General features: G+C 42.8%; 1 protein-coding gene across 1 annotated transcript in view; it reads right to left on the minus strand.

The window, feature by feature from the left end:
- The window catches only part of LOC135504586 (voltage-dependent L-type calcium channel subunit alpha-1D-like), a 51,209-nt gene extending 38,705 nt beyond the window's left edge, over positions 1-12,504 (minus strand). The window contains exons 1-2 of the mRNA XM_064923301.1: positions 12,358-12,504; positions 10,174-10,370 (exon numbers count right to left, since the gene is read on the minus strand). Coding sequence (XP_064779373.1) covers positions 10,174-10,370; positions 12,358-12,475 — 315 coding nt within the window. The 5' untranslated portion in view covers positions 12,476-12,504. The remainder of the gene's footprint in view (positions 1-10,173; positions 10,371-12,357) is intronic.
- Positions 12,505-15,240: the final 2,736 nt, after the last annotated feature.

A 15,240-nucleotide genomic window follows, 5' to 3' on the forward strand; every position in this document is an offset into this window, starting at 1 on the left:
TCGCCACCTGGTCATCATGCTGGTCATTTATGAACATTTGAACATCTTGGCCATGTTCTGTTATAATCTCCACCCGGCACAGCCAGAAGAGGACTGGCCACCCCACATAGCCTGGTTCCTCTCTAGGTTTCTTCCTAGGTTTTGGCCTTTCTAGGGAGTTTTTCCTAGCCACCATGCTTCTACACCTGCACCTGTTTGGGGTTTTAGGCTGGGTTTCTGTACAGCACTTTGAGATATCAGCTGATGAACGAAGGGCTATATAAATATATTTGATTTGATTTGATTTTCTGATCCTAACTTTTGAAATGTTATTTACTTATTGAATGTGAGAAATATAATAATGTTACTTCCTACATCTACTTAGACAATGTGACATAGTAATAAACAAGTGCAAAAAGATTAAACATCGTTTCTTGTTTGCTCTGTAATAAGTTTAATATGACATCAGAACACACATATTATATTACGACATAAACATTATAACATACTGTGGTGTATCATCAGGGCAGATTGAAGACAGACATTAAATCAAACAATGGAAGGAGATTTCCATGAATTAACCATTTTTAAAACAGATTGTGTCATTTTACCCCATCACACATCTTTGGCATCTAGCTCTTGAGAATGTCCAGATATTTCTGTCATAGCTGCAGTCTGCCCTGAGAAAACTCATCTCCCAAAAAAGGCAGCATATGTCCAAAGCAGAACAGTCAGGGTCATTCTACTTGCAGCCTTGTGAATTTGTTGTCAAACGGTATGTCCAGTATTATCTGTTCATATGGGGTCCACTGATGAGGTGGTTTTTGTGCAGTACATCCACAACTGAACTTTTAAGTAGTTCCACCTTGGCCCATTAGTCTGCATCACAAATACCCCCTCCTATCTCAGTGACATATCCTCTTCTCTCATGCAGGGATTGGACAAGTGAGTTGGTCACTGGACACTTAATTTCCAGCAGCTCTGTCGTCTACAATGCCGCCTGGACTGGCTGCCAGCCATGGCTCCTCTGGGCAGACCACCAGACCTCTGTGAGCCAACTCAAACTCCTGAGCCTGCACAAATCCGGGGCCAATGATCTCATTCTCCTTTCCATGTTTGGTGGCCATGTTTCCCCGGAAGGAAGGATACAAGTGTTCGTGGATGAATTTTGCAGAATTGGTGGTGATGCGCACAGCAGTGTTGTGTTCATATTTCAGAAAATATGGATTCTTTATACATTCAGAATAGTGAAGAAATGCAGGGAAAATAGAGCCACTCTACAAATGATTACTAACCCTAACACAGTGGGGAATAATCTACATCTTCAGAGAAGATTATAATATAATTATTATTATTTTCAAATATGTTTTGTTTTAAAATAGTTAAAGCTGAAGACAAAAAAGATCTAATCAAAATGTTTCATTGCTGGTCTCCGGGGAGGTAAATCGAGCTAGCTTAGTCAGCCATTGGCTAGGCCATCAGAAGCTAGAAAAAGGCATCTGCCGTTCAACTGTATTAGGGCAAATTTTGGAGTGACAGTAGAATTAACCAATCTCATTTTGACTTAGTGGGTGGGACCGTTTTTACAAAAACATATGGAAACTTCTGCCTTGAAGAGCAACAGGTCATTGTTCAACAGCGAGCATTAGTTTTCCCAAGGTCTAGCTAGCAAGATTTTGTTGTCGGCTAGTTTGCAGCAGGTGTTATCAAAGAGGATGTTGTTGCTAATTTGTTAGCTCCTCCCTTTTCAAAAAGACGGTAAGTTTCAAATTATCATCATCTGGTGAATGGAACTGTGCTTTTTTACTGCAATGCGCTAGCTGTAAGCCATCTCTTTGAAAAATAACTTGTGTGTGAAACATTGTTGCATTTAAAGTGGAACTGACAGCATTTTAGCGTACATGAAATCATATTAAAATATGTTCATATACACCTCCAGGATGAATATGACACAAAAACTTCTGACAAGCGACCACTTAGATATATTTATTTTCACGTTTTCATAAATTCTTAGAAAGTTTGGGAAGTGTACAGTCCTATTGATAAAACAACCATGAAAATGTAGTATCTCTCTCCCTCAGTTTATGCAAATCAACAAAATCAACAACTAATGCTAGCCAGAGCAGGATAAGCTAAAATCTAACAAAGGAACATTAGATAAACCCTCTCAAACCTTTTCAGCTTGTTGGCCATCAAAATTGCACTGATAAACAACGGGGAATTGTAGCCTCCTCGTCCTTCTGCAGCTTGCCTGCCAATGCATGCTTGTCCCAACCAAGCACCCAAGCTAACTGGCTAAAGTTGGCTAACTAGCTATTTCCAGACAAATGAGACAAATCTAACCATTTTACTCACCGTAGCAGAGCGTTCTTGACTAACTATTACTTTCTTTGCCTACGATTACTGACACCTGTCATATTCAGCAGGTGTTGTGTGTTCATAAATTCATCAGTTGTTCTGCGCTCTGGCACACTCAGACAAGAGTGCTCTGAAATCAGAGTAGATAGCCAGAGATAATTTGCGAAACTCAAAGAGATATGCTTACTGTATAACAGTCATTCAAGTTCTTGCTACTTAACCAAATTACATCTGTTATCTCTAGCTTTGTATTGCCACCGAAAAACGATATGAGGGGGGAAAATCAGTCACTCACCAACTTCTCCAATGGCATAACATGACATCCTCCTAGCAGCTAGCTAGCTATCTAGCTAATGTTAGGCTCCGTGTTTTTAGCTTGTTACATACAGTGTATTCGGAAAGTATTCAGATCCCTTGATTTTTTCCGACATTTTGTTACGTTACAGCCTTATTATAAAATTAATTTTTAAAAATACATTTTTTTACACACAATACCCCATAATGACAAAGTGAAAACAGATTTTTTCAAAATTTTGCAAATGTATAAAATTTTTAAAAACGGATTCCTTATTTACATAAGTAATTCAGACCCTTTACTATGAGACTCAAAATTGAGCTCCGGTGCATCCTGTTTTCATTGACAATCCTTGAGATGTTTCGACAACTTGATTGAAGTCCTCTTGTGGTAAATTCAATTGATTGGACATTATTTGGAAAGACACACACCTGTCTATATAAGATCCCACAGTTGACTGTGCATGTCAGAGCAAAAACCAAGCCATGAGGTCAAAGGAATTGTCCGTAGAGCTCCGAGACAGGATTGTGTCAAGGCACAGATCTAGGGAAGATTACCAAAAAATGTCTGCAGCATCGAAGGTCCCCAAAAACACAGTGGCCTCCGTCATTCTTAAATATAAGAAGTTTGAAACCGCCAAGACTCTATTCCTAGAGCTGGCTGCCCGGCCAAACTGAGCAATCGGGGGAGAAGGGCCTTGGTCAGGGAGTTGATCAAGAACCTGATGGTCACTCTGACAGAGCTCCAGAATTCCTCTGTGGAGATGGGAGAACCTTCCAGAAGGACAACCATCTCTGCAGCACTCCACCAATCAGGCCTTTATGGTAGAGTGGCCAGACGGAAGACACTCCTCAGTAAAAAGGCACATGACAGCCCACTTGGAGTGAAGGACTCTCAGGGCATGAGAAAAAAGATTCTCTAGTCTGATGAAACCAAGATTGAACTCTTTGGCCTGAATGCCAAGCGTCACGTCTGGAGGAGACCTGGCACCATCCCTATGGTGATGCATGGTTGTGGCAGCATCATGCTGTGTGGATGTTTTTCAGCGGCAGGGACTGGGAGACTAGTCAGGATAGAGGGAAAGATGAATGGAGCAAAGAACAGAGAGATCCTTGAAGAAAACCTGCTCCAGAGCACTCAGGATCTCAGACTGGGGCGAAGGTTCACCTTCCAACAGGGCAACAATCCTAAGCACACAGCCAAGAAAACGCAGGAGTAGCTTTTGGACAAGTCTCTGATTGTCATTGAGTGGCCAAGCCAGAGTCCGGACTTGAACTCAATCAAACAACTCTGGAGAGATCTGAACATAGCTGTGCAGTGACACTCCCCATCCAAGCCGGACAGACCTAAGAGGATCTGCAGAGAAGAATGGGGCAAACTCCTCAAATAACGGTGTGCTAAGCTTGTCGTGTCATACCCAAGAAGACTTGATTCTGTAATCACTGCCTAAGGTGCTTCAACAAAGTACTGAGTAAAGGGTCTGAGTACTTATGTAAATGTGTCGTATCAATGTTCAATTTGCCCTTGGTAGTTTGAATGTTTTGAAATTCCCAGCCGTAGTTACATTGGTTTGTTTTTGTCCAGAATATTGAGTCATGGAAACTGAAGCAGTGCATCCCGACAGGAGGCAGCAAACAAGGTACCAGACCAGTTGTGATTTACAACCTGATAGGAATATTTTTTGGACTACCAAGAAATGTATTGGTGAATATATGAATTATGCATTGAACTGCATTCATCTATTCTGCCAACTGCCTTAATGTACAGTGGGGCAAAAAAGTATTTAGTCAGCCACCAATTGTGCAAGTTCTCCCACTTAAAAAGATGAGAGGCCTGTAATTTTCATCATAGGTACACTTCAACTATGACAGACAAAATGAGAAAAAGAAATCCAGAAAATCACATGGTAGGATTTTTAACGAATTTATTTGCAAATCACCTACGAACAAGCAAGATTTCTGGCTCACACAGACCTGTAACTTCTTCTTTAAGAGGCTCCTCTGTCCTCCACTCGTTACCTGTATTAATGGCACCTGTTTGAACTTGTTATCAGTATAAAAGACACCTGTCCACAACCTCAAACAGTCACACTCCAAACTCCACTCTGGCCAAGACCAAAGAGCTGTCAAAGGACACCAGAAACAAAATTGTAGACCTGCACCAGGCTGGGAGGACTGAATCTGCAATAGGTAAGCAGCTTGGTTTGAAGAAATCAACTGTGGGAGGAATTATTAGGAAATGGAAGACATACAAGACCACTGATAATCTCCCTCGATCTGGGGCTCCACGCAAGATCTCACCCCGTGGGGTCAAAATGATCACAAGAACGCTGAGCAAAAATCCCAGAACCACTCAGGGGGACCTAGTGAATGACCTGCAGAGAGCTGGGACCAAAGTAACAAAGCCTACCATTGTCCCCCTGCTTAATCCAGTACATGTCCAAGCCTATCTGAAGTTTGCGAGAGAGCATTTGGATGTTCCAGAAGAAGATTGGGAGAATGTCATATGGTCAGATGAAACCAAAATATAACTTTTTGGTAAAAACTCAACTCGTCGTGTTTGGAGGACAAAGACTGCTGAGTTGCATCCAAAGAACACCATACCTACTGTGAAGCATAGGGGTGGAAACATCAAGCTTTGGGGCTGTTTTTTGCAAAGGGACCAGGACGACTGATCCGTGTAAAGGAAAGAATGAATGGGGCCATGTATCGTGAGATTTTGAGTGAAAACCTTCCATCAGCAAGGGCATTGAAGATGAAACGTGGCTGGGTCTTTCAGCATGACAATGATCCCAAACACACCGCCCGGGCAACGAAGGAGTGGCTTCGTAAGAAGCATTTCAAGGTCCCGGAGTGGCTTAGCCAGTCTCCAGATCTCAACCCCATAAAAAATCTTTGGAGGGAGTTGAAAGTCCGTGTTGCCCAGCAACAGCCCCAAAACATCACTGCTCTAGAGGAGATCTGCATGGAGGAATGGGCCAAAATACCAGCAACAGTGTGTGAAAACCTTGTGAAGACTTACAGAAAACTTTGACCTCTGTCATTGCCAACAAATGGTATATAACAAAGTATTGAGATAAACTTTTGTTATTGACCAAATACTTATTTTCCACCATAATTTGCAAATAAATTCATTAAAAATCCTGCAATGTGATTTTCTGGATATGTTTTCCTCATTTTGTCTGTCATAGTTGAAGTGCACCTATGATGAAAATTACAGGCCTCTCTCATCTTTTTAAGTGGGAGAACTTGCACAATTGGTGGCTGACTAAATACTTTTTTGCCCCACTGTACGTCATGGAAAGTTGAGTTAAATATAACCTATTTTTAAAACTAAAGTTAGTTTTGTAGCATAAACTGGGAATTTGATATTTCTTACTGATATTATGATTGCCTGTTTGTTTCATTTCTGCAAAGTCGTTAAAGCGCTGTCAGTTCCACTTGAAACTATAGGTCAATGGTTACTTTGGGGGGGCTAAATGTTTTTTGCAATGGGAAGTAATTGTTGTACATTTCGATTGGGAAATGCTTAATGGTTGTGTTTTTGCATTCATATGACTGGGACCTACTGGCTTATTATGTCTGAGTTTATGGACGGGTTATCCTTTAACATCATGCTGTGTGTGACTGCTGTCTTTCCTTCAGCTCTATGTAGTGGTGTAGTAATGCCTGGATTAGTGGGTATACTCACATTTTGCCAAAAACGGCCTGCCCAGCAAAGGAAAGGCACTATGTGTGAAAATTCCTATGTTTTCCTATGTTTTTTTTAATGAGTTTTCCTATATTTTTCCGATTATTTTCCCACTAGAAAAAAGACAACAGTTGATGGTCTAAGTCCACAAAAATGCTTAAGCCACATCAATCTGATTGGGTGGGCCCGTCCATCTCTACGCCCCTGAAGCAAACAGTGCATGATGACAATTGCACATCACAAATAGTCTCCTAACCAACACTTCGGACTAAACTTTTTCAATACCTGGTTTGCATACCCATTGTTGCCTTAGTTAGAATTTACTGGTAGATCTCATAAGTTGAAACGTCATTTCAACCCTACCAGCTACCAATGCCATTCTTCTGTGAGCTGCTCCATGCCAAAACCAGGTGGGAGCTGCAGACTCTTGCTGCCTGCAGATGATATTCCCCTGAATCTAGGCTGTGTGCAGCGCCCATGTAAATATATTTCACTGTGCTTTGCAATTGTGTAGGCTAATTTGTGCATAATTTCTCTATTGTACTGTAATTGATAAGTTGTGTACCTCCACAACACTACTTTGATACGCATCAGTAGGGATTACGAAGTGTGTATAAGCAATACCCGCTGCTTGGGGTCATTGTCAAGCTTTAACTTCCAGACTGATGTCTTGAGATGTTGCTTCAATATGTCCACATATTTATCCTCCCTCATGATGCCATCCAGTTTGTGAAGTGCACCAGTCCCTCCTGTAGCAAAGCACCTCTACAACATGATGCTGTCACCCCCGTGCTTCACAGTTGGGATGGTGTTCTTCGGCTTGCAAGCCTCCCCCGATTTCCTACAAACATAACAATAGTCATTATGGCCAAACAATTCTATTTTTGTTTCATCAGACCAGAGGACATTTCTCCAAATAGTATGATCTTTGTCCCCATGTGCAGTTGCAAACCGTAGTCTGGCTTTTTTATGGCGGTTTTGGAGCAGTGGCTTCTTCCTTGCTGTGCGGCCTTTCTAGTTATGTCGATATAGGATTTATTTTACTGTGGATATAAATACTTTTGTACCTGTTTCCGCCAGCATCATCACAATGTCCTTTGCTGTTGTTCTGGGATTGATTTGCACTTTTCGCACCAAAGTATGTTCATCTCTAGAAGCCAGAACGAACGCGTCTCCTTCTTGAGCAGTATGAGAGGGCTTCGTGGTCCCATGGTGATTATACTTGCGTACTATTGTTTGTACAGATGAACATGGTACCTTCAGGCGTTTGGAAATTGCTCCCAAGGATGAACCAGCCTTGTGGAGGTCTACAATTTTTGAAGTCTTGGCTGATTTCTTTAGGTTTTCCCATGATGTCAAGCAAAGAGGCACTGAGTTTGAAGGTAGGCCTTGAAATACATCCACAGGTACACCTCCAATTGACTCAAATGATGTCAATTAGCCTATCAGAAGCTTATAAAGCCATGACATCATTTTCAGGAATGTTCCACGTTGTTTAAAGGCACAGTCAACTTAGTGTATGTAAACTTTTGACCCACTGGAATTGTGATACAGTGAATTATTGTCACGTTCTGACCATCGTTCGTGTGTGTTTTCCTTGTTTTAGTGTTGGTCAGGACGTGAGCTGGGTGGGCATTCAATGTTGTGTGTCTGGTTTGTCCATTTTAGGCCTGATATGGTTCTCAATCAGAGGCAGGTGTTAGTCATTGTCTCTGATTGGGAACCATATTTAGGTAGCCTGGGTTTCACTGTGTGTTTGTGGGTGATTGTTCCTGTCTCTGTGTTTTGCACCAGATAGGGCTGTTTTTGGTTTTCCACGTTTGTTGTTTTTAGTGTTCATGTTTATCTGTTTTAATTAAACATGAATCAATATAACCACGCCGCGTTTTGGTCCTCCTCTACTTCACCACAGGAAAACCCTTACAATTATAAGTGAAATAATCTGTCTGTAAACAATTGTTGGAAAAATGACTTGTGTCATGCACAAAGTAGATGTACTAACCGACTTGCCAAAGCTATAGTTTGTTGTGGTTGAAAAACAAGTTTTAATGACTCCAACCTAAGTGTATGTAAACATCCGACTTCAACTTTATATTTAATTGTGCAACAAATGTATTAAGGGTGTCAGACTCATATACTGTATTTCCATGCAAATTCAGGGGCACTTCTGAAATATTTTGGAGCACCCTCTGGCACTGGATGAGCTATCCACCTCCTCAGCCACACAGGTGTCTTCACAAATGTTGTCTGAGCCTGAGGATGAGGATGAAGAACCATTTGCTTCTCCCCAGCAGGATTCTTCAGGTGTATTGTGCGCATATGCGTGTGTGTGTGTGTGTGTGTGTGTGTGTTCAGCACAGGCACTTTCTTTGCTGAACCTTCCTTGCGTCACACCAGACCTCGGACAAAGCCTGCATTCTCGTCTCCTCCTCTAGTCTTTCCTGTTGGTGTGTGTTGACCTTCACAAACATTTCATAGAAAGCCATGCATTCCCAACATGTTAAAGTGCCATCATGTGCACGGTTTATTTGCGGACTTCCCGTAGGTGTAGTTCAGATGAGTTTGGGAGGTAAATGAGTGAAATATGTGTCCTGCAACCGAACACACAGGAACAAGGGGAAAATAGATAGCTACCACTAACTAGCTAGTGTGGTTATTAATCTCACCTTTCACATATCGCTGTGGCGTGGCAGCAGGATTTCCCCTAAACCGCAATGCAGGTGAAACCAGCAGTCAGTACCTCGCCCTCCATGCTAGCTAGCACCTATGCTTGGTGGGACTGGCTCCTCAGACTGGCTCGGCTCGACATCGGCTTTGAGGAAGATCCACTTATCTTCGTCTCCGAAGGACTTTGCCAGAACGGTCCCAACTTTATCGCTGTTTAGAAACTGGTAGGCTTCTTAGCTTTTTAAGTTTTTCCATAGCCTGATCATCAACAGCAAGAGAGTCAATTATTTATGCGTATATTTTGGCTCACTTTATGGATGGTCACAGACGGTTTATATCAGTATCCCAGCCAGTGATGAGTCCTTCTGGGTGGGGTAGTGTTTGTCCGTCTCTTCTCATAAATTGACTTTGGGAATACTTCCACTTTATACTTTGGGGATCCATTCCAGTCTTAACTTGTATTAGTAGTATTATTGCAGTTGTTGATTCAGTTAACAAAATTAATGCAGAAATATGCTATTGACAGGGTTTCTAGTGGAGCGCATATGAATTATGATAATGCACGACCGCGGGGGAAGTTGTATCCATAGTTTCCGCATTTCTCTTCCGTGTTTTAAAAACCTTCGAACATGAGGTGGATAACTGCCAATCTCATCTCCCCATTCCTCCTCCGTGTTCAGTTCCCTCTCAATCCCTTTCATGTCTGTCGAGTGGCTGCATCTCTCTTCCACTCCCAATGTCACCTTCACCCCATTCATGGCTTCATTAGCACGGCATCACCATAGTAACCGGTACATGAACGAGAAGAGAGGACAGTACCGATAGAGAGGGAGGGAGAGTCATTTGGCGGAGAGAGAAAAGGAGGGAGAGATGGAGTAGAGACGCAGGGGGAGGGATAAGTTAAGAAGAGAGGGAGAGATAAGCGGAGGAAAGAGAAAGGGAGGTAGAGATTGGGCAGAGAGGTAGGGTACAGACACAGGTTAAGGAGAGAGGGAGAAATAGGTGGGAGGTCAGAGAGGGGAGGGGGGAGTATGTTTGTGTACATTATTTCTGCAAGTTGGATTTGAGTGGAGCTCATCCAGTGTTAGCGATGAAGCTAAGCTAACACTGTTGAAACCTCTGTTACTGTAAGTAGAGATAGCTTGCTAGTTGCTAGCTGGGTGTGGTTAATAAAGCAGCCTCACCCAGTACAGAACATCAGTCCAGCCCTCCATGGTGATACACTGGAAAACAGTGAGCATGGCAAACAGGAAGTTGTCAAAGTTGGTGATGCCACCATTGGGCCCGTGCCATCCTTCCCTACACACAGTCCCATTCATCCTGCACTGGCGCCCATGGCCTGACACCGCACACGGAACAGGCTCCTCCTCTGCCAGAATACCTTTAGTGCATATAGAGAAAGGGAGAGAAAGGTAGGATGTAAGGCAATGTAAGGCAATGTAAACAATGATGCATCGCATCAGATGCATGATATCAGAGTGTGTTTGTCATATGAGAATATCAAATACATCCTGTGGTGTAAAAAGGCACTGGGACGCACAGAAAAGTTATGCCGTTTTGCTTGTCTTGTTTACAGATACACATTCTATATGTATAGTGTGCATGTATACAGTGTTAACACATAATTCTCATAGCACACTAGCTCATCAGAGGCTCTCTCGTTCTCTCTCACACACACACACACACCCACCCACACCCGCCATTACACGCCACAGTCCCTAACTCTCTGCTGATGTTGCATATACAGTGCCTTGCAAAAGTATTCACCCCCCTTTACGTTTTTTCCTATTTTGTTGCATTACAACCTGTAATTTAAATTGATTTTTATTTGGATTTCATGTAATGGACATAAACAAAATAGTACAAATTGGTGAAGTGAAATGAAAAAAATGACTTATTTTTAAAAAATTCAAAAAATAAAATAAACAGACAAGTGGTGTGTGCATATGTATTCACCCCCTTTGATATGAAGCCCCGAAATAAGATCTGGTGCAACCAATTACCTTCAGAAGCCACATAATTAGTTTAAAAAAAGTCCACCTGTGTGCAATCTAAGTGTCACATGATCTGTCACATGATCTCAGTATATATACATCTGTTCTGAAAGGCCCCAGAGTCCACTAAGCAAGGGGCACTATGAAGACCCAGGAGCTCTCCAAACAGGTCAGGGACAAAGTTGTGGAGAAGTACAGATCAGGGTTGGGTTATAAAAAAAAAAACAGAAACTTTGAACATCCCACGGAGCACCATTAAATCCATTATTTAAAAATGGAAAGAATATGGCACCATGACATACCTGGCCAAGTGAGGGCCGCCCACCAAAACTCACAGACCAGGCAAGGAGGGCATTAATCAGAGAGGCAACAAAAAGACCAAAGATAACCCTGAACGAGCTGCAACGCATAGGACCACTTTAAGCCGTACACTCCACAGAGCTGGGCTTTACGGAAGAGTGGGCAGAAAAATAAAAGCAAACATGTTTGGTGTTCACCAAAAGGTATGTGGGAGACTCCCCAAACATATGGAAGAAGGTCCTCTGGTCAGATGAGACTAGAATTTAGCTTTTTGGCCATCAAGGAAAATGCTATGTCTGGCGCAAACCCGATACCTCTCATCACCCCGAGAACACCATTCCCACAGTGAAGCATAGTGGCATAGTGGTGGCAGCATCATGCTGTGGGGATGTTTTTCATCGACTGGGACTGGGAAACTGGTCAGAATTGAAGGAATGATGGATGGAGCTAAATACAGGGAAATGTTTGAGGGAAACCTGTTTCAGTCTTCCAGAGATTTGAGACTGGGATGGAGGTTCACTTTCCAGCAGGACAATGACCCTAAGCATACTGCTAAAGCAACGCTCAGGTGGTTTAACGGGAAACATTTAAATGTCTTGGAATGGCCTAGTCAAAGCCCAGACCTCAATCCAATTGAGAATCTGTGGTATGACTTAAAGATTGCTGTACACCAGGGGAACCCATCCAACTTGAAGGAGCTAGAGCAGCTGGCTCTACAAAGTATTGACTATGGGGGGGGGGTGAATAGTTATGCACGCTCAAGTATTATTTTAATTTTTTGTCTTACTTCTTGTTAGTTTCACAATAAAAAATATTTTGCATCTTCAAAGTGGTAGGCATGTTGTGTAAATCAAATGATACAAACCCCCCAAAAATCCATTTCAATTCCAGGTTGTAAGGCAAGAAAATATGAAAAATGACAAGAGGAATGAATACTTTCGCAAGCCATTGTAAGTTATCGATCGGTAACCTAAGCCTGTCTTTTTATGCAGTACTGAATGCACCAAAAGCTGGGAAAAGTTTAACTTCAAGTAACGGACCGAGACAGGCCGGTTACGGGACGCAGGCCCTTACCGGTGCCCACCAGGTAGCAGGTGGCGTGCATCTTGCCGATGAAGAGTTCGAGGCCGATGATGGCGTAGATGATGATGACGAAGAGGACGAGCAGAGCGATGTGGAGCAGAGGAACCATGGCTTTAATGATGGAGTTCAACACTACCTGTAAACCTAGAGACATGGAGAGAGAAGGGTCAGACACACACACACACACACACACACAAGATGGAAGTAGGGACAGTGTAAAGCTATGAGGACATCCATTTAATATATCCATTGAGTATATTATGAGGAAACTCATTCAGTATTTGTATACGTTATGTCCAGATAGATTTCAGCCTGTATAGGCTGCTATATGGGTATCAATAAAACTTGAAATTGAGCTTGAACTAGAATCAGAAACACAGATCAATTACTACATAATGATTAATCTCTAGAGTCTAAATGTATTAAATATTCTGGTGCCATGGCAACTCACTGGGTACTCCTGAGACAAGGCGGAGGGGGCGGAGCACCCGGAATGCTCGGAGGGCCTTGACGTCGAAGCCTCCCGGCTTACCCCCCTGGCCCCCGGCATCACCCTCTTTGGTTATCACCTCCAGAACTACACTGAACAACCTGCGGAGAGAGGGAGAGAGGAAGAGAGAGGGAGGAAAGAGGGAAGGGGAGAGAGATATATCACAGAGATCACAGACAGAGATACAGATGACATCATTGTAAAATACAGCCCTGAGGCTTTCTGAACTCTCTGGTGACAGAACTCTGATTTATCTTAGTGGTCTTTTATGGGCCATACTGTTGTGTGTGTGTGTGTGTGTGTGTGTGTGTGTGTGTGTGTGTGTGTGTGTGTGTGTGTGTGTGTGTGTGTGTGTGTGTGTGTGTGTGTGTGTGTGTGTGTGTGTGTGTGTGTGTGTGTGTGTGTGTGTGTGTGTTTGAATTGAATAAAAACACATGTAAAATCAACATTGCGCCTACCGCTATGTAGTGTGTGTTTTAGACAGACGCTGTATGAGTGTCTGTCTGACGCCTAGTTTGTGTGGCAAACAAACTCCTCAATATAAATATTTGTTTCTGTCAATATTGAGTAAAATATCATAAAAATTCAAATTAAGATATGGCATCTGTAAGTCTTTTTTTATAAGAAGTGGGTTCAATAACCTTTTTGCAACCCTTAAGGATATCTTTTTTTCTTGAGTGCACCTTCAGTGGTCCATACTGGGCTGTAATGATGTACCTTGGCATCAGTAGGAACTGGAATACTCATGTGTGTGTGTATATGCATGTGAGTGTGTGTGAATTACTCTATGACTCTGTCTTGAGAGAGCCATTGATTTCAACTTAAACAGTGGTGGTACTCACCCTACTATGACAATGACAAAATCCAGCATGTTCCATCCGTTTCTTACGTAGGAGTTCTGGTGCATGACTAAACCATACGCTATGATCTTCAGAAAGGTCTCTATAGTAAAGATGATTAGGAAGGCATATTCTACTGTTTCCTGTGGGGAGAGAGGGAAAGAGAGGGGGGAGAGAGAGAGAGAGAGGGCCATTAAACATCAAGGATGTGAATAATAAATACAACAACAAACGCTCTTCAAGAAGAAGAAATCTGATTGGTTCATTGTGCAGTAAGCAGGCAGTAATGGTTGAGCCAACAGGGTTAAACTGTGCCGGGGAGATCGTCATTCACCAACACCTGGCCCAGAGCAGCCATTTGATCAATGAGGAGGATTCAGTTACAGTGGTGGAGGAATGAATATGCCAGAAACAACAGACAGAGATGTGGGGGAAAGAAAGAATGAAAGTGACAGAGAGAACAGGTTGCTAATCCAGTTAGACAGATAAAAGTTCGGTGAAAACAACATTCATGTCACTCATTGGATGATTGACGATCGTAATCTCTATTTTTCCCATCATGCCTGGTGGTGCAGAGCCACACAGACAGACGATTAGAAGGTGACAGGGCGTGAGGTCTGAATTAGTGCGGCGGGAAGGAATAGCCTGAACAAAGCAGCCTGATTTGTGTACTCCTGAGGAGAGGAGAGCCTCTGAATTACTCAATTCCTCTACTTGGCCTTCATGTTGTTCACACCCGAGAAAAGTTGTTGTGGGTCGACACATTGGCATTCTCTTTTTAAAAACCAACCTGCCGTGGTCTGGGAAAGCATTCGATCTCACTTATTAACAAGCCTGTGGTCAGAATACACCTCTGTATACAAAGAATTGTGGGCACAATGCAAAGCAACACTTTTCCCCACCAACAACCCACACCTCAGTGAATTAATCGAGGGAGCACAAAGTCAACATTCGAAAACTGTCATCTCCCGTTTGTTGCGTAATGCAAATGTTACCAGGGTAACAGCATGAGTTTGACTTTTAATACCGATCAGAGAGCATATCCCTGTATCTGGCAGAGATTCCCACATCATTCAAGGCCCCTGCTTTGTGATTCAGCAGCAGGCTTTAAAGAGCCATTAAGCCAGCCACTCAGCCTCTGTTTCTGGCCTCCCTGTTGATTCAGTACAGTACTGGACGTAATGCAGCCAGACAGACAGCAGACATTTTCACACAGGTATTAGCTAATGTAGAGTAATACAGAGTTAGAACAGCTTGACCTGTTGGGATGCTAACGGTACACCAACGTGGGGACTGTCTAATGAATGGATAGGAAAAGCTGCTTTATAACAAAACAAGCAAGCTTTTGATTCGTGAATGTTTGTTTTCTGGTCACGGTTGACAAGTCAATGGTGTCCCCCTCCCAGACTGCAAAGAGCCTTGGCGTGACCCTGGACAACACCCTGTCGTGCTCTGCAAACGTCAACGCAGTGACTCGCTCCTGCAGGTTCATGTTCTACAACATCTGTAAAGTAAGACCCTTACTCACACAGGAAGCAGCGCCGG

Source organism: Oncorhynchus masou, chromosome 18 (assembly GCF_036934945.1).
Source record: "Oncorhynchus masou masou isolate Uvic2021 chromosome 18, UVic_Omas_1.1, whole genome shotgun sequence".
NCBI classification, from domain to species: Eukaryota; Metazoa; Chordata; class Actinopteri; order Salmoniformes; family Salmonidae; genus Oncorhynchus; species Oncorhynchus masou.